This window comes from Diospyros lotus, chromosome 3, assembly GCF_014633365.1.
Source record: "Diospyros lotus cultivar Yz01 chromosome 3, ASM1463336v1, whole genome shotgun sequence".
Classification (NCBI taxonomy): Eukaryota; Viridiplantae; Streptophyta; class Magnoliopsida; order Ericales; family Ebenaceae; genus Diospyros; species Diospyros lotus.
The window spans coordinates 662,408-687,507 of NC_068340.1; the positions used below are offsets into that span (position 1 = coordinate 662,408).

General features: G+C 34.7%; 1 protein-coding gene across 1 annotated transcript; it reads left to right on the forward strand.

The window, feature by feature from the left end:
• The first annotated feature begins 10,706 nt into the window (after positions 1–10,706).
• Positions 10,707–21,446, forward strand: LOC127796551 (TMV resistance protein N-like). The gene is made up of 5 exons (XM_052328731.1): positions 10,707–11,356; positions 17,547–18,645; positions 19,007–19,291; positions 19,403–20,488; positions 20,579–21,446. The coding sequence occupies exons 1-5, from the start codon at positions 10,842–10,844 to the stop codon at positions 21,320–21,322; spliced, it is 3,729 nt and encodes a 1,242-aa protein (XP_052184691.1). The 5' UTR covers positions 10,707–10,841; the 3' UTR covers positions 21,323–21,446.
• Positions 21,447–25,100: the final 3,654 nt, after the last annotated feature.

Below are 25,100 nucleotides of genomic sequence, written 5' to 3' on the forward strand. Positions count from 1 at the left end.
TTACTCTTTAGTCTTTAGTCTTTACTCTTTACTCTTTGTCTTTAGTCTTTAAATACATTTTAATTAAAATTACAATTGTCAATTGTATTAATTTAATTTTAGATGGCAAGAGAAGAAGACATGACTCACACCACAAATATCCCTAGTGTGGATGATAGTTCAAGGCCTGCACCAATAGCACCAACCCAAGATAGCCAACTAGAAAATGATAGAGGTGCAACATCACTTGGGAAGGCAAAGAGAAAACCAATAAGAGCTAGGTCAGAGGTTTGGGATCATTTTACCAAGTTTACAAATTCAGATGGTGAGATTAAAGGGAGATGTAACTATTGTTCTAAGGAGTTCCACTGTGATCCCAAAAAAAATGGGACTACAGCTTTAAGGAATCATATGGGAAATTGTAAGAAACACCCTCATGCATTAGAATCTCGTCAAATGGAATTACATTTTCAATCAACTGCAACAGGGGGTGGGAGAGAGGGTGGTGATAATGTTGCTTCAGTGTTAATTGGAAATTTGATCAAATGCTCACAAGAAAGGCTTTAGGTCGTATGTTGATGGTAGATGAGTTACCTTTCAAGTTTGTTGAGCGTGAGGGGTTTAGACACTTTGTGAATGTTATTTGTCCAAAATTTCGGTTTCCTTCACGTTTGACTATGACACGTGATTGTTTTGAGTTATTCAAAGAAGAGAGGTTGAACATGATGAATGAGTTAAAAAATTCTTGTCAAAGAGTTTGCTTAACCACTGACACTTGGACTTCAATTCAAAGGATTAATTATATGTGTTTGATAGCGCACTATATTGACAATACTTGGATTTTGAAGAAAAAAATCTTAAACTTTTGTCCAATAACAAGTCATAAGGGTGATGCCATTGCTATGGCAATTGAGAAATATCTCATGGGATGGGAACTTGATAGAGTTTTTACTTTGACAATAGATAATGCTAGTTCAAATGATGTTGTTGTGGCTAATTTCAAGAAAAAAAAGGCAAAATGGGACACTAGCATTATGAATGGGCAATATTTGCATATGAGGTGTGTGGCTCACATTATAAATCTAGTTGTACAAAATGGGTTGAAAGACTTAAATGAATCGGTAACAAGAGTTAGGGATGCAGTGAGATATGTTAGACAATCCCCAGCGAGATTGAGAAAATTCAAACAATGTGCTGAAATGGAAAAAATTGAATGTAAAGGCTTGTTATCGTTAGACGTTGCAACTAGATGGAACTCCACCTACTTGATGTTAGAGACCGCTCAAAAGTTTGAGAGGGCTTTTGAGAGATTTGATGAAGAAGATCCTTGTTTTAAACTTGATCTCAGTACAAGTAATTGGAATACTGACTTGAACCAAGTTATTACTATTGATGGGAGACCGAAGTCAGAGGATTGGAATAAGGTCAGACTTTTTGTCAAAGTGTTGAAACATTTTTATGAGCTAACTTTGCGAGTATCGGGTTCATCATATGTCACCTCAAACACATTTTTTCATGAGCTTGGTAAGATGCATTGTCTCTTACAAGGGTGGTTGGAGAGTGACGATTTTGAAATGGTGGAAATGGCAATAAAAATGAAAGAAAAGTTTGATAAATATTGGGGAAATCCATACAAAACAAATAACTTAATTTATATTGTTGTGGTGCTTGATCCGAGATACAAGTTAGAATATATGGAATATGTACTGAAAGAGATGCATCAAGGTGAGAGAGGAGTTGGTGTAGTTTTGTTGTTAAAAAATTCCCTACATACTTTATATGAGGATTATAAGAAAAAGTTGGGACCTCGAGGTGATGTTGGAGAGCCATCTGAAATGTCTACTCCAATTGTTGTGGCGGATGACGAAAATGATTCTGAAAATCTATTTTTTTTCTCGCTTTAAAAAACATAAGTGTGGCGGTGGTAGTGGACCTACAATTGTGCCTTCAGAATTGGATAAATATTTCAATGAAGTATGTGAGCCTCCAGCTAAAGAATTCAACATTTTGAAATGGTGGAAAGCAAATTGTCATAGGTTTCCTATTCTGTCTTCGATGGCTCGAGATGTATTGGCAATTCCAATTTCTACTGTTGCGTTTGAGTCTGCATTCAGCACTGGGGGTCGAGTACTTGATCCATTTAGGAGCTCTTTATCTCCTAAAGTGGTTGAAAGTTTGATTTGTACCCAAGATTGGCTTCGGTCATCTACCACCCCAATAAGTGTTGAAGAAGACTTGGAGCATGTTGAACAACTTGAAGAAGGTAAACCTCAGTGTTACTCTTTTTAAAATTTATTTAAGAGTTAGTTCAATACATGTTATTTTGATATTAACTAATTCATTTTGCTTAATGATTTTAGAATTGTCAAAGGTTATCATAAACGGCAGCAGCTCAACGTCCAATATGGAAATTTAAATTTTTGATTTTGAAGATTGGTCGCATTTGTAAGTATATATGTTTTTTATTTTCTAGTTATATATATTTTAGTTTTTGTAAATCAGTATATATGTTCGTCCATTATAGTTTCATGTGGCAACAGCAATAACAACCCATGACTACAGTAGCATGGAATTCTGTTCTGTTTTACAAACATAAATAATTGAATATCTTGCTACCTAAAATCAATTAGGCATGGCAATTGTTGAGGTCAATTACTGTTGGACATCCAATGGAGTGCTCTCTGTCTCTGATCTAATTATTTCCTCATAGAACTAATGCCTAGTGATGTATGTGCTATGGGGACTATCTAAATAAGGTATTTAAATTCAAGGATTCAGGGATTTGATTGCAAGTTTCCTGAGAATGCCAGATTCTCAGGAAAGTTATTTTTTATGATGCCATATGAGTTATCAAGGAGTGCAATTTTCAACTTACACTTTGGCATTAATATTTTCACTTCTTCTTCTTCCTCATTTGAGCTTTTCCATTCTTAGATATCTTATATTGCTATCTTCATTTGGTTAATCTTTTCATATTTCCTGTTATAATGCATGTATGTTGTTACACAACAAACTTTCTTTTCATTTTACAAAACCAATTTAAGAGTTTGAAATTGATGAAATCATAAAAATATTTCAATAGCTTTTTATTAACTTTATCTTTCCAATTCAGCGAGAGGCCAAGAAAGGAGAGCAATGCTGACTCAGCAATTTGACAAATTGTTGAGTCTTCAAGGGAGACTACAAGTATTGGAAGCAACAAATCATGGAGTCAACAAAACCTCATGCACACCACTACCGAGCAAAATAAACAAAGTCTCACTAAACTTATCCAGTAATGAGGCAAAAATTTCCAATTCAGGTGAGATGCTCATATTTGAATATTTGAAAAGAGACTTGCCATTTGTTTGCACGCCCCTAATTGATAAGGCATGTTCGCTTCATTTAGGTCAATTTTTAATTTTTTTTGTTGGTCCAACATGGAATAACTTTGGGTTCTTTCCCTTGTCATCCCAATAGATTTTCACTCTGTAGACTCAATTTTCAGAGCTTGCGACGTTTAACAAGGAACTAAGTATGATAATGCAATGTTCATGTTGTCTGAATGCAGTTTGGCCCTTTGGAGTATGATAAATTGATAATGTAGTTCGTGATTGGCTTTCTGTTGTTTTAGAGGGCGTTGCACCTAGGAATTATTATTGTCTAGTCCAACTATCACAAGGTAGGTACAAAACAAACTTGTAAATTGTACTAAAAGAACAATAGCACTGATTACTGTGCTGGCCTTATTGACAATAGCACTGATTTATATTTTTATGTTTATAATTTAACTCTTTTCTCTTTTGTTTAGTTTTGTTCGGTTTGGTTTTGGGTGGGTTTTCGGTTCGGGTATCTCAGTTTTTGTTTAATTCGGTTCAGTTAGCTCGGTTTTCGTTTTAATTCGGTTCGGTTCAATTCGGTTTTAGGTAGATTTTTTCAGTTCGATTGTCGGTTCGGTTAGCCGAAGTTTAAAATCGGTTTGGTCGGTTTCGGTTATTTCGGTTAGCTTAGGGTTCGGTTCGGTTCGGGTATATACTTAGAGCCGGTTCGGTTCGGTTTACCGAAAATCGGCCGGTTCGGTTCAGTTAAACCGATTGCACACCCCTAATTTTAATCCTTCAAATGATGACTCTTCAATGGGCCTAATGTCTTCGAAAATGAGCTCGTTACGAACATCCCAAATGAAATAAGTCATGGCTGCAAAGGCAATTCTTTTAGCCTTACTCGGCCAAGATGTACCCCGAGCTTCTTTCTTGAGCCATTTGAGGGCACTCACTTGGAATCGTAGACATGGATCTTGAAAGACCGAGCCAGTCCCTAATGCTGCCCCAAACAACAGAACTAAAGGGACACTGGAAGAAAATGTGTCAGATAGATTCTTCAACTTCATTGCAAATAGGACATGTCCAATCAATATCAATGAAAGTAATCTTATCCCTTGTCAAGTGAGAAGATTTGGCACATAGCCAAAGAATGAACGCTTGCTCAGGCACTAAACAGGAGCTCCATACCAACGAAGCCCATGGCTTTACTTATCCCCTCGGCCTGAAAAAATCATACTCTGTTGGTAAGTGCACATCCGTCCCATGAACCCAGCTAGCGAGCAAGGAAATGATAGTATCATCTGTCACTTGACGATGGCAAATCATGTCCCTAATGTCCAGCAACCTTTTAAAGAGGGTAGAGTCATTCTTTTTTGTCGGCCGCTCCCATATGTTAGATGAGGAGAGATAATGATAGCTTCTTTTTTGTCCATGTTTTGATTATGTAAATCTGAACATAAAATTTTAATAAGCGTTGCTTTAATGATATTACAAGAATTGAAATAAGTGAGTGAATTTTCAGTCAATATTCGTTATGAAACATTTCCCACAATCTTATATAACTCATCATCACTAAACATAACTTATAAACTATTCATCAATTCATAGAAATACAATTTTTTCTTCCCTTTTTATCATTATCAAACTAGAAAGGATACAAAACATGACAAGTGACAACAGGTGGATAAATCATGACTTGTGATTGCCAAATGAATGACCAAAATCAAGCATAGTCACATTAATACAACGAATAGTTAAAAAACGTATAGAGAGCTCATGGTAACACCCCATCTCTAGCCCATGGTAGTATAGAGAGCTCCAACTCTTTTACTTGGAAAAAACACCCAAATTAATAGAAGTTATCAGATTCTCCAGAGTCTTTGTTTTGACGATCCGATCTTAAATTTAAAAAAAAAAAAAAAAAGTTACCTTATATAACCAACACACCATGTAAGACTTAGACTTATGAAATCAAACATTATAATTTGGGGGCAGGCCATTGATGAAATTGTTTTCAAAATAAATAGTTATAAATCAAATTATAATGGATGGAGACTCCAATGGTTGATACAAGAGAATACTTATAATTTCTAAAGAAATTATGGCTGGCTATTTGTTTCATAATTAGTTATGATTCAAACAGATTTGTTAAACTTAAACAAATTGAAGCCATCAATTACTTCTAAAAAACTCTACCAAGAACTTTAATATACCACTGCATTAATTATTATTCATTACAAACAATTCTCAAATGGATCAAGAATTTATTTTAAAAGCGCCACAAAGCAAGCACCTTGCAATAAAATTATTAATAAATATAATCTCATTATTAACATTAGAGATATATTTTTTGTGTTTATAATGATTATTTTAAAAAATAAAAGGAATAATTAAAATTAAAAATAACAGAAAAATAAAACCAAAAAAAAATCTCATAACAGATCTGACAGTAACGAAGGTGTCTGGTTTGAGTTGGTGAGTGACGCCGGCAACAGCGACGGGTGAAAGAGACAATGGCGGCAACAAAGAGGGGAGAAGTCGGCGGTGGCAACAAATAGGGTAGGAGAAAGATAGTAGCGACAGATCTAGACTCAGGAGGCTGAGAAGTCGACGACAGTATATCCAGAAGCTGGATAAGAGGCATGACGACGACGTCAGATCTAGGAGGTGGAAGAACAATAGTGGCGATAGCAGCAAATGGGGGGAACGATGCCGGAGAGAGAGAGTGTGGGGTTGTGTAAAGACGCAGAAAATTTTAAATTTTGCAGAGAAAGAGAGATAAAGAAAGAAGGTGAGAAAGATGCCTAAATTTGAGCTAAAAATCTAGGCAGGCATCAAGGGTATTTTTGTCATTCTGTCCGTTACATCAAGTAATTCTGTCAACCCTTTATGTACGTACAGGTAGCCAGAGTTTAAAAAATAGGAAAATTCTATTCACAGCGAAGGTTTTACTCTTCACAGCTATAATTTAATATATCTAAAATACCCTATTTTGAAAACTCATTTTTACCCTTATATTTACTTTCTTCCTCAATCAATTACTCGCCAGCCATTCCTTTCAAAACCGCCATCCATCCCTTCCAAAACAAAGACAATATAACAAAAAATAATCATATCTAATGTATATAATACAACAAAAAAATATCAATACAACAAAAAATACACACATATATATACCTATATACATTAACACAGCAAACATATATATATATACGCACACAGAAGTAAGGACACAAATATATATATAGCTATATATATAGATATATATATATAGGAAGGAAGCTCGGCGACCATGGCCGTCGAGCTTCCTTTCTCTCTCCATATATATATCTATATGTATGTGTGCATATATATATATATATTTGTGTGTCTGTGTGTGCGTGTATATATATGTATGTGTGTCTTTGTATATATATATATATAGTGTGATTATTTATTTTCATCTATTTTTTGTGTCTTGTGAAACTTGTATTTGTGAATCGAAATTGTTGAGATTTGAAGATGTTAAAAAGATGAATGTTTGTGAATGGTTACCTGTCATTTGGGAACGCTAGTCTTCCCCGAATGCTGGAGTTCGGGGAATTCCAAATTCCCCGAACCTTGGAGTTCGAGAAACATAGTGTTTCCTGAATTCTGGAGTTCGGTAATATGATATTAAATAAAATTTAGGAAAAAATATGTATTTATTTTTTAAAAAAATTAAATTATTCAAGTCCAATACTTATATAAAAAAATTAAGTATAAAAAAATATGTTAATATAATGTTAATATAAAATATATTATATTAAAAAAAATATGTTAATATAATTTCATAAAATATAAAATATAAAAAAATAAAAGATGTGTTCCCCGAACCCATGAGTTCGGGGAATTATGGATTTTCTGAACCCACGTGTTCGAGAAATCATAGTTAGATAAAAAAAAAAAAATTAAACAAAAAATTATATATTTGTTTTTTTTAAAAATTAAATTATTCGAATCCAATTCTTAAATAAAAAATTAATTATAAAAAATATGTTATATAAAAAATATGTTAATACAATTATATAAAATATAAAATATTAAAAAATAAAAAATATGTTCCCGAACATTGGAGTTCGGGGAACTACGGATTTTCCGAATCCACGGGTTCGAAAAATCCATTATTAGATTAAAAATTTAAGTAAAAAATATGTATTTGTTTGTATTAAAAATTAAATTATTCTACTGCAATACTTAAATAAAAACTTAAGTATAAAAAAATATTAATTAGCACTATTTAATTAAAAATTAAGTTTTTTTAAATATTTGTATAAAAAATAAAATATAAAAAAATTAAAGCCGCCTCTGGCCACCTCTGAACTCCAGGGTTCAGAGGCAACGCATGTCTCCGAAACCCAAATTTCAGAGGCGTGGAACGCCTCCAAAACTCAGGCGACCACTACCTTCGCCCATCCAATCTCTCCCCTTCTAGCCAGTTCAAATCTTCCAACCCAAAAAATCAAAAAATGTAAGTAAAAGTAGGGAAGGCGACGGCGACAAGTGAAGGTTGCAGAGAAGTAACAAATGTTATAGAGAACGATGGCGAGTCGCAGGTGATAGAGATGTATAGATATATGAGGGTAATTTTAGAATATAGATGGCTACAATAAGTAATAATTTTAGCTGTGAAGAATAATTATTAAATTTATTTTAATTATAATTATGAAGAGTAAAAAGATTGCTCCAAATAGAGTTTCTCTCTAAAAAATAAGAGTTATGTTACTTGTACGGACAAAATTGACGCACAACAAGGAAAGGACAAAAATACACTCTGAAATACCACTTAAACATTGTTGCTTCTCCTTCACAACTCTCTCTCTCTCTATTTTCTCCCGCCCAAATTCTTATCATTCCGTCCAAGATTTCTCAAGTCATCAATTTTATTCATTCAACTGATAAGAATTTGTATTGAGGATTTGTATTTCCAGAGCTATAATTTAATTTTTTTTTTTAAATATATAATATCCATTTTGCCTTATTAAAATTTTTGTTTACTTTTCTTCTGTTTGCCTCGTTTGTGAATGATACACTGTTATAATTAAAAATAAAAATATTTAAGATTAAATTATTTATAAATATATAAAATATACCTCTTAAAAAACATAAAAACAATGCATCATCATGCCATCATCCATAAGAAACAGTGAAATAGAGCCATCCAAATTATTTCCTACCTCAAAAACCTTAATCAATCCCCTGATTTCTAAGCTGTTATGAGATCTACGAACTTCTACAAACAGTGTCTGAGTAGTGAAGGGATGAGATACAACAAGTGCGCACTACCAATTACACCTTACTGTCCAAACAAAAACAATTCAAATCGTTATCATCTTCTTAATCAAAATCCATAATTAAATTAAATTTTCTAATCCAAAGAAAGTAATTAACACCACTCTCTCTCCACTCTCCTCTCTAAAGAGCAGCTGGTTTTTACCCAACATATATAATAAAGCCACATAAAAAAAATTATTTGTGCCAGTAGAGAAGCAGCACAAGACTGAGAATGAAACATCAAAACATTGTGTGTTATAAATCCATCAAACAATTATACATCCGGCGGCGAGAGATCTCTTTCCTCTTTTTTAGATCTGGATCTTGTCCCAACCCGTTGAAGGCAACGCGGCAGCGGCAGTTGCTGGAGAGAGAAGGCGACGCAGCGGCGCGGGGGGAGAGGAAGACGGCGGTTGCTGGAGAAGGCGAGGCAGATGCGGAGGCAAGAGGGATCCGGCGGTTGCTGGAGAAGGCAACTCGGCGGCGGCGGCTGCTGGTGCGCGGTGGCGGAGGCGAGAAGGATCCGGCGGCTGGTTGCTGGAGACGGTGGAGAGAGAGCATGTGAGGGGAAAATAGTTAGGGGGAGAAATTATCATCCTTCAAATGAAAATATCACGATATTTTAATTGTCAATTTATCACGAATTCTCTGTTGCGCGTCAACTTCGTGCGTAGCATAACTCAAAAAATAAAAGTATTGTTGGAAAGCCAAGGCTTGTGGCTTTTCAGGCTGTAATGCAATAATTCTATTCCCCTTCAAAGGTTGGTAGCTTCCCCCCATTTACGTTACAACATCTGCCTCTTTTCCTCAAATTTAGGGCTTTCCCACTTTCTATAATGCAATAATTGTATTCCCCTTCAAAGGTTGGTAGCTTCCCCTACTTACGTTGCAACATCCTTCCCTTTTCCTTCTCACTTTCTATAATGCAATAATTCTATTCCCCTTCAGAGGTTGGTAGCTTCTCCCCATTCACGTTGCAACATCCGTCTCTTTTCCTCAAATTTCAACGCTTTCCCACTTTCTGAGTATTTTTCTTGATTAAAAATATTAAAGAGCATATTATTGCAGATGACATTTTAGTAGTAGAAGAATTTTAAAATATTATTTATAAGTCTTTAAATGTTATAAATTTAATTTTATCTTTAATGTGATTTTAAGTAGCTTTACGACAATAATTAGAATTGATTATCTCTAATGTGACTCAAAAAAAAAAAAAAAAGAAATCAAAGAGAAAATAATACCCTTTATCTAGAACTCATGTTTGGGTTTAGAAAAAGAGAAAGAAAGAGACAGAAATGATAAAGAAAAAGTCAAAGAGAGAGAGAAAGAGTAAGAAAGAAAGTGAGAACATGCTTTTACCTTCATTGTTGCTATTATTATCATAAAAATATATTGTCATTGTTGTTATTTGTGCTCATCATCGTTTCTATCTTAATTTTAGTTATTATCATTGTTCTTCCGCTTCAAATAGACAGACAAAGAAAATAATATAGGATATATACAAGAGAGAGTAAAGATGATATAATAATAATTTTTAATAAAATATAATAATAATTAATCAACATCATGGAAAAAATTATAACATAATATTAAATCTTAAATACATTTTTTTTACATCTTTTCAAATGCAAAAAATATTTTTTTATAACTACGCTCGACCTCATAACCGGCCACATGTAATTCTTTATTCTTGTTTTTATGGAATAGTTTATATATTTTTAAAATATTTTTTGAATTAAAAATATATATTTATTTTATATTCTAAGTTCATTACGTTTTAAATAAAAAATAAAAAGTGAGTTTTTAAATTTAAAAAATTCAACAACAATAGTTAATTTTAACTTATTGACAGTGATATATTTAATTTATATATTTTTTAAAATTGAATAAAAATTAATATAATATATATATATGCGCTTATTCACAGTGTGTTGCTGTTTGGTAAAAGGATTATGATTGTAATTTGGATTTTATAACTTTTTCTATTTACATAAATTAATATTATTTATCAATTTAAATATTTTTTAATGAATCGAAATCTCCACTATGGAAATTTTACGCGTACATTTCACGCAACGGAGAATGAACGGAAATATATCCTCGAAATTTCCGAGATACTTCGCCGTCCTCTCTCTCTCTCAAATCATTTCTATATATATGCTGCAGTTCCGTTCCTCAATATCCTGTCTTCACTTTGTATTTCGCCATCCGCCATTGAAGCTCAGCTGCTATAGCTTCCTATAACATCAAGACCCGCAACGGAGAACAATGGGTTCCACCAGCACCCAATTGCATGTCGGAGCTTCTCTCTCTTCTGGGTCTAGTTCCTGGAAATTCGACGTCTTCTTGAGTTTCGCAGGCAGAGACACCCGCGGAGGCTTCGTTGACCATCTCTTTTCTGCTCTGCTTCAGAAGGGCATTTTCATGTTCAAGGATGACGTGACGCTCGAGAGAGGCGAATACATTCGAGATACGCTTCTGAAAGCCATCGAAGAGTCGAGGTTTGCCATCGTTATTTTCTCCGAGAACTATGCTTCTTCCAAGTGGTGCTTGCTTGAACTCGTTAAGATCCTCGACTGCAAGAAGACAAGGGGACTCACCGTTTTTCCTGTGTTTTATAAATTAAATCCCTCAAACTTACGGAAACAAACAGGAAGCGTTAGAGAAGCATTCGCCAGACACGAGCGAGATTACAGCGAAGAGGAGGTGCAGACATGGAGAAACGCTGTAATGGAAGTGGCCGGTATTTCTGGGTGGGATTCAGAAAATGGCACAACCCATGGGTAACTCTTCTTCTATTTGTTTGGTTAGCAAAAAACACGAATTTGATGTGATTGTTTTTTCAAGATACTTAAGTTATTTTTGGGGCATCGTAGGTTTGGCTTCAATTCCTCGACAGGACTATGTCCTGCTTTATCATTTCTTCAGTGCTTCTTTCCTAATTGCTGATATTTGGACATTTTCCTAATTTATTTCATGTTAGCTTTGAAATGGGAAAAGAAATAAGAGCATAAATAAAGACAAAATTGATAAAATAATTGAATATCTTGTTGGGCTGGGGCGTACACATACACACATACAAAATATCCCAACCACCTCTAACACAGGAAGAAAAATAACAGTTTGTTCCCACAAGATAAATCGTAGCAACACAAGCATAAAAACAGTAAAAGAAGAGGCACAAGGTTTTACCGTGGTTCACCCTAAAATAGGGCTACATCCACGTTGAGTTCCGGTTTAAGGGAGCTCACTGCACTATAATAATGATGATAGATATACACCCTCAACTCCTCAACACTCAATACAAAGTACAGCAAGATAAATATGTAAATCAGTGACAGAAATAGCTTACAACCATAAACGAGCCAACACACAAGATCTGTAGGACTCAAACAGCACCAAAGGTAAGGTTGACAGCAGTAGATGGAAGAGATCTGAGAGCGCCAGTGTATCTCCATGAGTCGCAGCTAGGGTTTTAAATAGCCAAGAGAGAAGATCGGTTTTGAGAGAAAATCGGCAGATTTAGGGCTAAGGGCGAATGCTGTTGTAACAAACGAAGACCGAGCTTTATATATGGGAGGGCATTGGATGGGCCATCGAGTTAACGGTTCGCAGGAGGTTGCTGAATGGGCCAAGCCCAATTGCCATCCATCCTTTAAGAGGTTGCTGGAGGTTGCTAAGTGGGTCAAGCCCACTAGCCTTCCGTCCAGCAGCCTTGAGTTGGGGCTTCACTATCAACATTCTCCACCTTGAAGACTCAACACAAACCTGTCTAATAGTGCAGCATGCTTCAACCTCTTACCTTCATCACTCTAGTTGGTTTTGGGTCAACCAACATCAATATGCAGCAAATCCAAACAGTGTTTGAATTTTGCTGTTGACACCACCTTAGTCCCCATGTCGGCTGGATTTTCTTCAGTAGGAATTTTCTGGATGCTTACCTTTCTTGTTGCAACCTGATCTCTGACATAATGGTATTTTATGTCTATATGTTTTGATCGCTCATGGTACACCGGATTTTTACACAAGTGTATAGCACTCTGATTGTCACAAAATATGTCAGCATTTCTTACCAGTAAGTGGATTTCAGATAGTATACCTTGAAGCCAGATGGCTTCTTTGAATGCATCAGTCAAAGCCACGTATTCAGCCTCAGTGGAAGACAGTGCAACCAATGGCTGCAGCTGTGCTTTCCAGCTGATGCAATTACCTCCAAGAGAAAACATATAGGCTGTTGTGGATTTTCTAGTGTCACGATCACCTGCAAAATCAGAGTCTACATATCCAACAAGATCTAGATTTTCACCTCTCTTCATATAACTTAACCCTACTCCGGTTGTACCTTTAATATATCTCAGAACATATTTCAGTGCATCCCAATGTGATTTTCCCGGATTAGACATAAAACGGCTAAGTAGTGAAATAGAATATGCAAGGTCAGGTCTAGTGCTTATCATTGAATACATGATAGTCCCTATTACATTAGCATAAGGAATATCTTCCATTTTAATATGTTCAGCATCAGTTTTAGGGCATTGAGATTTTGATAAAATAAAATGTCCAGCTAGGGGGGTGTTTACAGGTTTACAGCCAGCCATACCAAACTTAATTATTGTTTTTTCCAAATAATCATGCTGATGAATTTTCATAAAATATTTGCTTCTATTCCTTTCAATTTTCATACCAAGAATTTTATTTGCAGGACCTAAGTCTTTCATATCAAAATTGTCATTTAATTGAGACTTTAGGTTTTTAATTTTAACCTTAGATTTGCTAATCAGTAGAATGTCATCAACATAAAGAAGCAAGTAAACAGGTTCATCAGATATTATAAAGTAAAAACAGGCATCATAGTTGCTCCTAATGAAACCAGCTTTCAATGCAAAATCATCAAACTTTTTATACCATTGTCGTGGGGATTGTTTTAATCCATATAGAGATTTTTTAAGTAAGCAAGCATGTTCTGGATGAGAAGGATCTACATATCCAACAGGTTGATCCATATATATAAGTTCTTCTAGGTCCCCATGTAAGAAAGCTGTTTTAACATCTAATTGCTCTAGTTCTAGGTCAAAATGAGCAACAATAGCTAGCATCAATCGAATTGTTTTAAACCTTACAACTGGTGAAAAAATTTCAGTATAATCTATCCCTTCCCTTTGGGTAAACCCCTTAGCAACTAGGCGAGCCTTATACCTAATAGGATCATATTTGTTCATTCCCTCTTTCAGTTTATATAGCCACTTACACTTTACCAACTTATGGTTTTTAGGCTTTGCAACCAGCTTCCATGTTCCATTTAATTTTAAAGATGCCATTTCCTCATCCATGGCTTGTTTCCATTTTTGGTGTTCATGTGATTTAATGGCCTCTTCATAACAAGAAGGTTCAGTAGATTTCATTTCAGCTCCTGCTATAAGAGCACAGTAGATTAAATCAGCATAGCCAAACCTAGCAGGTGGTCTTACTTCTCTACGACTTCTATCTCTAGCAAGCTGATAGTTGCTGAGATCTGATTGAGGGGTGTCTTCAGCCACCTCTTCAACTTCAATTTCACTATGGTTAGACTCAGGATTTTCTTCTAAGTGCTCAAAATTTCCTCCTAAGTTACTGTCTGATACTGGATCAGACTCCTGAGGATCAGGTACTGTCAGCTGGTCATGGGTTCCAGTTCGGTGCTCCACCTCAATATAATTTCCACCTCTATGTTCATGATGTTCTGAAGTTTCTTCTATTTTATTTGAGGATTTGCAAGGGAAGTTATCTTCATTGAATACGACATCCCTACTTATTATAATTTTTACTCCACCTGAAGTCCTATCCCATAGCCGGTATCCCTTAGTCCCTTCTTGGTATCCTAAGAATATACACTTCTTAGATCTAGGGTCCAACTTACCCTCAGACTGGTGAGCAAAGGCCTCACACCCAAAAACTTTAAGGTGATTGTAGTTTAGCTTTCTCTTGGTCCATTTTTCTTCTGGGCAAACAAGTTTTAATGCGGTTGAAGGACTCCTATTTACTATATATGCAGCTGTGTTTAGTGCTTCCCCCCATAAAGATTTAGGCAAGTTAGCAGTAAGTAATAAACATCTGACTTTTTCTAATAAAGTTCTATTCATTCTCTCAGCTACCCCATTTTGTTGGGGTGTATATCTTACTGTTCTATGCCTAAGTATGCCTTGGGAATTACAATATTCGTTAAATTCTTTGCTGCAAAACTCTAACCCATTATCTGTTCTTAAAATTTTAATTTTTCTTTCTGATTGATTTTCTACTAGAGTTTTCCATGACTTAAATTTGTCTAATGTCTGATCTTTAGATTTAAGTAAGAAAACCCAGACCTTCCTAGTATAATCATCAATAATAGAGAGAAAATACCTGTTTCCACCTTGAGTAGGTGTTTGAGATGGACCCCAAAGATCTGCATGTAAGTATTCTAGGCATGCCTTCGCAAGGTGAGTTCCTTTAGGGAAGCTCAACCTGCGTTGCTTGCCAAGGATACATGACTCACAGAAATTTATAGAGTCAGGTGTTAGAGAACCTAGGTAGCCTTGGCTCGATAAAGCCTGCATACCTTTCAAGCTCATATGACCAAGCCTCAAGTGCCATAGATCTGTTCCCTCAGATTTAACAGTGCATGCAGCAGGCAGGTATGAAGAACAACAACCATTCAAAACATATAAACCATTTTTCTTGGTACCAGAAAGAACTAACTTATCATTCTTAAATACAAACAATGAACCTCTTTCAGCTTTATAAGATAATCCTTGTTCATCTAAAGTACCAAGTGATATTAGGTTTCTTTTTAAATTTGGCACATATCTTACCCCTGTGAGAATTATTAAGTTGTTGTCATGAAGTTTAAGTGATATGTCCCCTATGCCTTCTACTTTGCATGAATGATTGTTTCCCATATAAACTGTTCCCTTTTCATTATCATCAAAGTTATGAAACCATTCTAGGTTAGGACTCATATGAAAAGAACATCCTGAATCCATAATCCATTCACTAGAGGAAGTTTCAGAAACAGTTAAGACTTCTGCTAAACAATTTGAGGTTCCTACAGGATCAGTTGGGTTTGCCTTTTGATTTTGTCTCTTTAAGTCATAGCAGTATTTTTTAATATGGCCTTCCTTACCGCAATGATAACATTTCCATTTAGGTTTTTGTTTTCCTTTGTTATCCTTTTTCTTGCCCTTAGAGTTAAATCCAGTAGATGGTTCAGAATTAAATTGCTTCTTATGAAATTTCCCTTTTGTGAATAGAGCATTACCATGTTTCTTAGAGGCATTTAATTCTAGTTCTCTAGCCTTTAGCCCTGAAATAACTAATTCAAGTGTTGGGACTATACCAGTGTATTGGAGAGCATGTTTTACCACATTATAATCATCAGGCAAAGAATTTAGTAAGATCATTGCTTCACTAGTGTCTCCTAATGCTTGATCAGTCCCCCTTAGAAGAAGAGACAACCTAGTAAACTCATCTATGTTTTCATCCATAGACTTAGACGTGTCCATTTTGAAATTAAATAACAGACCTTTGAGATAAACTAAATTAGGGGCAGCCATAACAGCGTATAAAGATTCTAGTTTATTCCAAAGGTCAAGAGGTGAGGTTATTCCATCTACTTTTCGAATAACAGTGTCACCTAGATGTAGAAAAATAAGGTTATAAGCCTCTTCCCTAATCTCAGCTGTCTGAGCTAATTGTTCCCTAGTCCATTTCCTATCATCTGGTTCTAGGGCAATTACCAGTTTATGATGTGAGAGCAGAACCCTCATCTTTTTCTTCCAACTCCCAAAATCCCCTTTACCATCGAAAACCCCAATATCAAACCTAGTGGTAGTCATCTTGCAATCGGATACCCTAACCCCTGGTCACTACTAGAGATTTTCTCAGTAAACCCTCACTGACTAAATCTCTCATAAAAAACCTTAGAGGACAGTTACCCAAACATGAACAGAAAACAAAACAGCAAGATAAACCAGGTAATCGATTTAGGGCTCTGATACCACTGTTGGGCTGGGGCGTACACATACACACATACAAAATATCCCAACCACCTCTAACACAGGAAGAAAAATAACAGTTTGTTCCCACAAGATAAATCGTAGCAACACAAGCATAAAAACAGTAAAAGAAGAGGCACAAGGTTTTACCGTGGTTCACCCTAAAATAGGGCTACATCCACGTTGAGTTCCGGTTTAAGGGAGCTCACTGCACTATAATAATGATGATAGATATACACCCTCAACTCCTCAACACTCAATACAAAGTACAGCAAGATAAATATGTAAATCAGTGACAGAAATAGCTTACAACCATAAACGAGCCAACACACAAGATCTGTAGGACTCAAACAGCACCAAAGGTAAGGTTGACAGCAGTAGATGGAAGAGATCTGAGAGCGCCAGTGTATCTCCATGAGTCGCAGCTAGGGTTTTAAATAGCCAAGAGAGAAGATCGGTTTTGAGAGAAAATCGGCAGATTTAGGGCTAAGGGCGAATGCTGTTGTAACAAACGAAGACCGAGCTTTATATATGGGAGGGCATTGGATGGGCCATCGAGTTAACGGTTCGCAGGAGGTTGCTGAATGGGCCAAGCCCAATTGCCATCCATCCTTTAAGAGGTTGCTGGAGGTTGCTAAGTGGGTCAAGCCCACTAGCCTTCCGTCCAGCAGCCTTGAGTTGGGGCTTCACTATCAACATATCTAAGTATATATAATATATTTGCTCAGTTAATATGTTTTCACTGTCACCTGCAACGCTTCTTGTATGTTTGTGATGAAAAAGTGATCTTTTATTTTCTAGTTAATGCCGTTATAAAGCTTGTTTTTCCTCGTCAAAACATCCCATGCATATGCTGCTAGAGAAGACCAAGATCACTTCTTCATCACGTAGCTATATTCTTATAAGACGTGGTTGGGTTCTTAAAACTTATCTTGAATTTTTATTTTTTTCATCTAACGGACAGGCTTGAAGCAAAACTTGTCCAAGAAATCGTCAAAGTCCTGCAAAGTAAACTGGAGGATGAGGATTCAAGCATTCTTGATTATGTTGTTGGATTAGATACTCGTGTAGAAGAAGTGAAATCACTGTTGGGTATAGGATTGAATGATTCACGTATAGTGGGGATACATGGAATAGGTGGTATAGGAAAAACTACTGTTGCCAAGGCTGTTTATAACCAAATTCGTTCTCAGTTTGATGCTAGCAGCTACGTTAAAAATGTTAGAGAAGCTCATCGTGAGGAAAACCATTGTGCTTCATTGCAAAAATTGCTCATCTCTGATATCTTCTCACATAATGTTGATATAAAAAATAATGTTGATCGAGGGCGTAGTATAATAATGAGGAGGGCACGGCATATGAGGGTTCTTGTAGTCTTTGACGATGTGGACGATGCAGAGGATCTCAAAGCACTTATTGGTAACCCTGAATATTGTTTGGGTTTAGGAAGCAGAATTATAATAATAACAAGATACCCTCGTGTACTTGATTTGCTTGAAGTGAAGCATAAGTATGATGTCAAGGAACTAGAGTACGAAGAAGCTTTAGAGCTATTTTGTCAGAAAGTATTTGGGAAAAACCAACCAACACAGGGTTATGAGGGGCTCACAAACAGTTTTCTTCATCGCGCTGGAGGAGTTCCATTAGTTCTCAAAGTTTTGGTCCCGATTCTCCGTGGTCTAAGCATAAATGAATGGCAAAGTGCATTTGATAGATTAAGGCAACAGCCCCATGAAAAAATTCATTCAGTGCTCAAATTAAGCTATGAAAGTTTGGAGCCAAAGGATAAGGAGATTTTTCTTGACATTGCGTGCTTCTTCGAATGGAATAGCAAAGATTTTGTAATAGAAATACTGAATGCTTGTGATTTCAACGCTGATTATGGAATAAGGAATCTACAAAGCAAGGCACTTGTAAAGATAAGTGACAATAGAATAGAAATGCATGATCTGATACGAGAGATGGGACGACATATTATTTATGAAGAACACCGAAAAGAGCCTGGTAAAAGAAGCAGGTTGTGGAAATACGAAGACGTCTATGATGTACTCACACAAAAAAAAGTAAGTGCAAGGGCTCTCAATTGAGAATGTGTTGAATTTGTTAATTATCTTATAATCTAAGAGCCTAGGTTTGTCTATTGAGGTGTATTTTTATTTTTTATATTTTTATTTTTACTCTCAAGAGTAACCTCTCATGCATGCTTGGCTAAATTTCATTATGTTAGTTGGATCAACAAAAATTATGAATCATGATATCATAGCAGAACTTAAAACTTATATAATATTCTTTTTTACTCCCAATAAGATAGAACATATTTAAATAGATTATTTAACAAAACATTCACTTTGTTTGTTTAAGGATAAAAGCTACGCTTCTCTTTCATTAAGATTTGATTTTTTATTTTGACTGCTTGTTTGTTAGGGGACAGAACTACCAGTGGAGGCCATAGTTATGGATTCTTGTGAAACAAAAAAGATATCCTTGCGTCGTGATGCATTTTCAAACATGAGCAACTTGCGACTGCTTAGCCTCCAAGGTGTTGTTGAGCTTCTTGATGGTGCCGTCGACAACCTCTCCAATAAATTACGCCTTCTTGAATGGCCCCAATACCCTTTAAAATTCCTACCAGCAAATTTTCAAGCGGACAGGCTTGTCAAACTAAAAATGTCACATAGTGGCTTAAAACAACCTTGGAATGGAACAATGGTATGAGTAAAATAAATCCGGTTGCTTTTTATTTTTTTTAAATTCTACATGCTCGTATTACTAAATTTCTATTTATCTTATATTAACTTTGTTTATTGATATTTATGACAGTGCCTAGACAAGTTAAAATACGTTGACCTCAATTATTCGTCAGGCATAACCAAGATCTCATGTTTTACTCCGGTAACAAATCTTAAAGAATTGATTCTTGATGGTTGTACGCGCTTGGTTAAGATTGACCCGTCCATTGAAGCCATCAAAAGTCTTACGATCTTAAATTTGGGGGGCTGCAAATATCTTGAGTTTCTTCCTACAGGCAGTTGGCTTGAATCCCTTCAAATACTTGTTCTTTCTGGTTGCTCAAAACTTAAAAATGTTTATGAAGTTTTAGAGTTTACGAAATGCTTAATTGCACTTTATTTGGATGAGACTTGTGTAAAGGAATTGCCAGTTGAACATTTGAGCAATCTTCAACTTATTTTCCTAAGTGATTGCAAAAAACTTACAAGTCTTCCAAGTGGCATTTGTGGGTTGAAACGACTTGCATATTTGATTGTTAATGGCTGCTCAAAACTTAGCGAGTTGCCCGAGGGCATTGGAGAATTGGAAAGCTTGGTGGAACTTCGCGCTGATTTTACTGCTATTGAGCAACTACCGTCCTCGATTATACACTTGAAGAAACTTCGGTTTTTATCATTACGGGGATGCGGGGGAAGAGTAACATCAACACCAAGGAATTCATTGCTCCCACCATGTCTATTTCCAAAAAAAGGTCAAGATCCCATGGGTCTTGATCTACCTCCTCTATCAGGCTTATTGTCTTTGGAGAAACTAAATCTCCTTGACTGCACCCTCTTGCAAGGAGGTCTTCCAAATGACCTAGGCTCTTTATCCTCGTTGAAGTTTTTATACCTTAGTGGTAGCAACATTATTAGTTTGCCAGATAGCATTAGAGGTCTTGAAAAGCTTACATTTCTTAATTTGAGAGATTGCAAGATGCTTAAGACGATGCTCAATCTCCCGACAAATATCGATTGCATTGTGGCAAGTGGATGCACATCATTAGAAACATTACCGGATCCCCTGCCTCGAAAGCTTACAATAGTTGATTTAACTAATTGTCCTTCACTAGAGAAGAATAGACCCAGTCTCCCCGTTGAACTTTTGAGAAATTGTCTTAAGGCCCATCTCTCTCAGGTCCATCTCTCTCTCTCTCTTTGAAAAATTTATCTAAATATTATCTGAAGGTCCATCTCTCTCTATCTCACATGTGTTTATTTGTTGTAGAATAATAATGTTGAACCGGAATTCACGGCTTTTCTTCCTGGAAGAAAGATTCAAAATATTAAGGGGCCTTGTGTTCGAATGCAGTTGATGCCAGATTGGCATAAGAACCTCAAGGGTTTTGCTGCATGTGTTGTTTTTGAAGCAAAGGCTACTTCGGAGGCTTTTTCACCTTACCTTTCACTTGACCTTCTCCGTCGTCGTGAGAATTATGTTCGTGTGGAATGTTACGGGATGCGCAATGATGTAGTCTATGCCACGGATTTCGCCTTTTCTTTTCGTCGTCGAATTCAGTCTGATCACTTACTTTTGGATTACATGGCACTTGATGATATTGTTCCAGAGGTGGGTGTGAATGATTGGAAAACTTGGACCGATATCATCTTTTATGTTAGCTATAATCCTGAAATGTTTGCCTCAGTAAAAACCACTGTTCATATGGCATATGAGAATGGTGAAGAACGGGCAAATCCAGATGAAAGTATCCAACAAAGTGATCGTGTTGAGTTTGGGTTAATTGAATGGATCCGAGGTGTTGTATTGAGAAAAAGACGGCCCTATACCTGTGGCTATGGCTATTGCTTTGAGCACAAGGCAGGCAGAGGAGAACCCCTGGACATCATCTACCGTGGTCCAAAAGACAGATTCTTTTCTGACCTATGTGCATTTCCACAGTCATTTTGTGGTGGGCATACCCACTGTCCTGACGGAAGGACGTGGGCACGCGAAGGACCTCCAAGGGGTTAACTTAAAGAAACAAATCAATAAAAATCAGAATGATGCGAAGTGGTGGGTAGGAGGAGGGAGGTGGGCATGTAGTGGATTAGTTAATTGTTGAGATTAATTAGAATGTTTGGACGTTGTGTTGTTAGTTCCTGCTTTTCTTTCTGCTGCAATTCCGTTCATCAGGTTAGTGTTTAATTAATTAGCCTGCCTTATTTAAAGGCTTTGTTAGGATTGTAAATTAAAGGATCCATATATGGATTAACAAGGAAATTACTTCCCCACTAAATTATTTAAGACTATAATATAATTATTAAAGTAAAATTAATAATTAATTAATCACTACATTTGATTTAAAGCAATTTTTGAGAAAAAGAATTCACCACTTGACAAAATATTTTGTCTGACTATCCTTTTTAATATTATACATATATAGAATAAAGATATAAAAATAAAATTTTAAATAAATGAACAATTTTTTATGATTTAATTAATAATTTAAGTTATTTATTAATATTTTTAAGAAAATTTATGCAAATTTAATATAAATTTTAAAGGCAAAAACCAGCTTAATAAATTTTTTGAGGGAAAAATAATCTACAAACTATTCTACTTAAATATAATATACATATACTATATTATATATTATTATATTATATAAATATAAAATTTTATTTAATGAGCAATTTTATGTGACTTAATTAATAGTTTAAGTACCTATTCATTTTTCTCATAAATAGTGTTTTTTTTATTTATTGATGAATTAATTAAATATTTAATATTTACTTAATAATGTATTGAAAAACTTATGATTAATATTGAAAAATTCATGTATTTAAAATTTATTATTAATTTTATAATAATTAATACTTATTATTTTAAAGAAATTAAAAATTTTAAATTATTAATACAAATTAAAAAATATAAATTATTAATGCAATAAGTACTAAAGACAAATTATTAATACAAGTTTTGAGGGAAATTTTTTTTCAGATTATCCTACTTTAATATATATAAAGATATTATATTATATATTATTATATTATATAAAGATAAAATTTTATTTAATGAATAATTTTATGTGACTTAATTAATAGTTTAAATGTTTATTCATATTTTTTATAAATAGTATTTATTTTTGATTAATTGATAGATTAATTAAATATTTAATATTCACATAATAATGTATTAAAAATTAATTATTAGTATTAAAAAATTCATGTATTTAAAATTTATTATTAATTTTATAATAATTAGTGCTTATTATTTCAAAGTAATTGAAAATTTTAAATTATTAATGAAAATTACAAAATACAAATTATTAATACAATAAATACTAAATGTAAATTATTAATATAAATTTTTTATTTACAAATTTTTATTTAAATATATAAAAAATAATCATACGTGAAGAGCATATTAAAAACTAATTAAGAATTATGTACTTTCTCTAGACATTACTTTTAAATCATATGCATCTATCTTAACTCTTAAATCAAAAGGTAAAACATTTTAGAAATGAGATTTGTAAAATGCAAAAAAATAAATAAAAAAATAAATTCAACTCCCTCCCTTCCATGATTATAGATTTGGAAAGTGCACTTTAACTTAAGTGAAATAAAGATTCAAAATATTTTGCAATTATTTTTTCTCTTATTTCTAATCGTTAACAATTTTTTAACTGACCCTTGTTTAGAATTGAGACGATTCATTCAACAACTTTATATTTAATTTAATAAAAATTTATTCATTAAGATAAATAAGTTAAAATTAAGCTTAATTTTAAAAAAAAATTGTAAATAAAATGAACTTAAATTAAAAAATTTTAACTTGTGAACTGAATCAATTAAAAACTAATAAATAGGTCTAATTAAAAGTTCAAGACTAATTTATTTATAAATATATTAATAAATTTATTCATATTTTTAAAAATATATTATTAAATATATACTTCGACCACTTTTAACCTTAATTATAATAATAATATTATTATTTTCATAATATATATAATATACATATATTATGGAACGGCAGCAAAATTTTTAAAAATTTAAAGTCCTCCATCATAATATAAATCAACACACTGGGAATTTCAATCCTCAAAACATAATTAATTAACTCTGATACCTTAATAAAATGATTGACCTTTCATTCCCAATAAATTTCACAAGTCTCCATTGCAATGCAATATCACTATTTTTTTTTCAACAGTAAAAACAAAATATAAAATAAATACAAATGCCTACACACCTACAACACCCCTAAGATCTTTTAGGTTGGGAGCATCTTGTATATGCAAGTACCAAAAGAATTTCAGCCAAGCTCACACATTTTTTAAATGATATTAAAGTAAGCTGAGCCACAAAATCTAACAAGTATAATAAAAAAAATATAAGCTGAATAACAATACTGAATCAACCAGAGAATTAACCACAATTAATCATATGAAGACCACCCATATATGCACCCACGACATATTTTACATTTTTTTTTTTGAAAAAGTAAATTTGAATAAAATGATAAAAAAAACTTGTACATGAATACATTGGGCATATTCAGGCAAAACATGATATGAAGCCAATTACATGGACCCCAAAACAATGGATTGGACCAAAACATAGGAATACATGCTAAACATTACTTTATATACATATGTTTTACTCTTTCTAATGATGACCTCTTCAATGGGCCTAATCTCTTCGAAAATGAGTCGGTTACGAGCATCCCAAATGAAATAAGTCGTGGCTGCAAAGGCAATTCTTTTAGCCTTACTCGGCCAAGATATACCTAGAGCTTCTTTCTTGAGCCACTTGAGGGCACTTGAAATCGTAGACATGGATCTTGAAAGATTGAGCATGTCCCTAATGCTACCCCAAACAATAGAACTAAAGGGACACTTGAAGAAAATGTGACAGACAAATTCTTCAACTCCATTGCAAAAAGGGCATGTCCAATCAATATCAATGAAAGTAATCTTATCCCTTGCCAAGAGAGAAGATTTAGCACATAACCAAAGAATGAACGCTTGCTTAGGCACCAAACACGAGCTCCATATGACCGAAGCCCATGGCTTTACCCGTCCCTTCGGCCTAAAAAAATCATACGCTGTTGGTAAGTGCACATTTGTCCCATGAACCCAGCTAGCGAGCAAGGAAATGACAGTATCAACTGTCTCTTGACGATGACAAATCATGTCCTTAATGTCCAGCAGCCTTTTAAAAAGGGTAGAGTCATCCTTCTTTGCTAGTCGCTCCCATATGCTAGATGAGGAGAGATAATGATGGTGCACCCATTTGACCCAAAGCGAATCCTTCTTAATATGAACATTCCCGAGCACTTTAGAAAGGAGGCCCAAGTTCCAGCTTTTAAGGTCTTTAAGACCAAGGCCCTTCTCGTTCCTCGGCATGCAGATATCCCTCCATGCGACTCAAGGAGACTTAGAACTCCATAAGAAGAGCCTGCATAATCTATCAATTTTTTCAATAATAGTTGCTGGAATGGGCACAATAGACATCCAGAAACTTTAAACTCCTTGAAGGATAGCTCTAATAAGCTCAACTCGACAGCATATGAAAGAGGGGCCACATTCCATGCCGTAGTGCAATCAAAGATTTTATCCACAGCGAAGTGGCTGACCCTCAGCTTCGAAGCAGCTATGTAACACCCTCTCCTCCTGACCACCCGAATCCTTGGGTAATCCGGACGAAAGGGGGCTACAGAGTAAGAAAAGGTCATCAACACTCTCACATAACACATAGCAAGACATCTGAATCGCAACAAGACATATAACATTTTTACATCA

Coding starts and splice junctions, on each gene's coding strand:
- LOC127796551 (XM_052328731.1), top strand. CDS start 10,842: ATGGGTTCCACCAGCACCCAATTGCATGTCGGAGCTTCTCTCTCTTCT. Junction 11,357..17,546: donor GAAAATGGCACAACCCATGG/GTAACTCTTCTT, acceptor TCTAACGGACAG/GCTTGAAGCAAAACTTGTCC. Junction 18,646..19,006: donor ATGTACTCACACAAAAAAAA/GTAAGTGCAAGG, acceptor CTTGTTTGTTAG/GGGACAGAACTACCAGTGGA.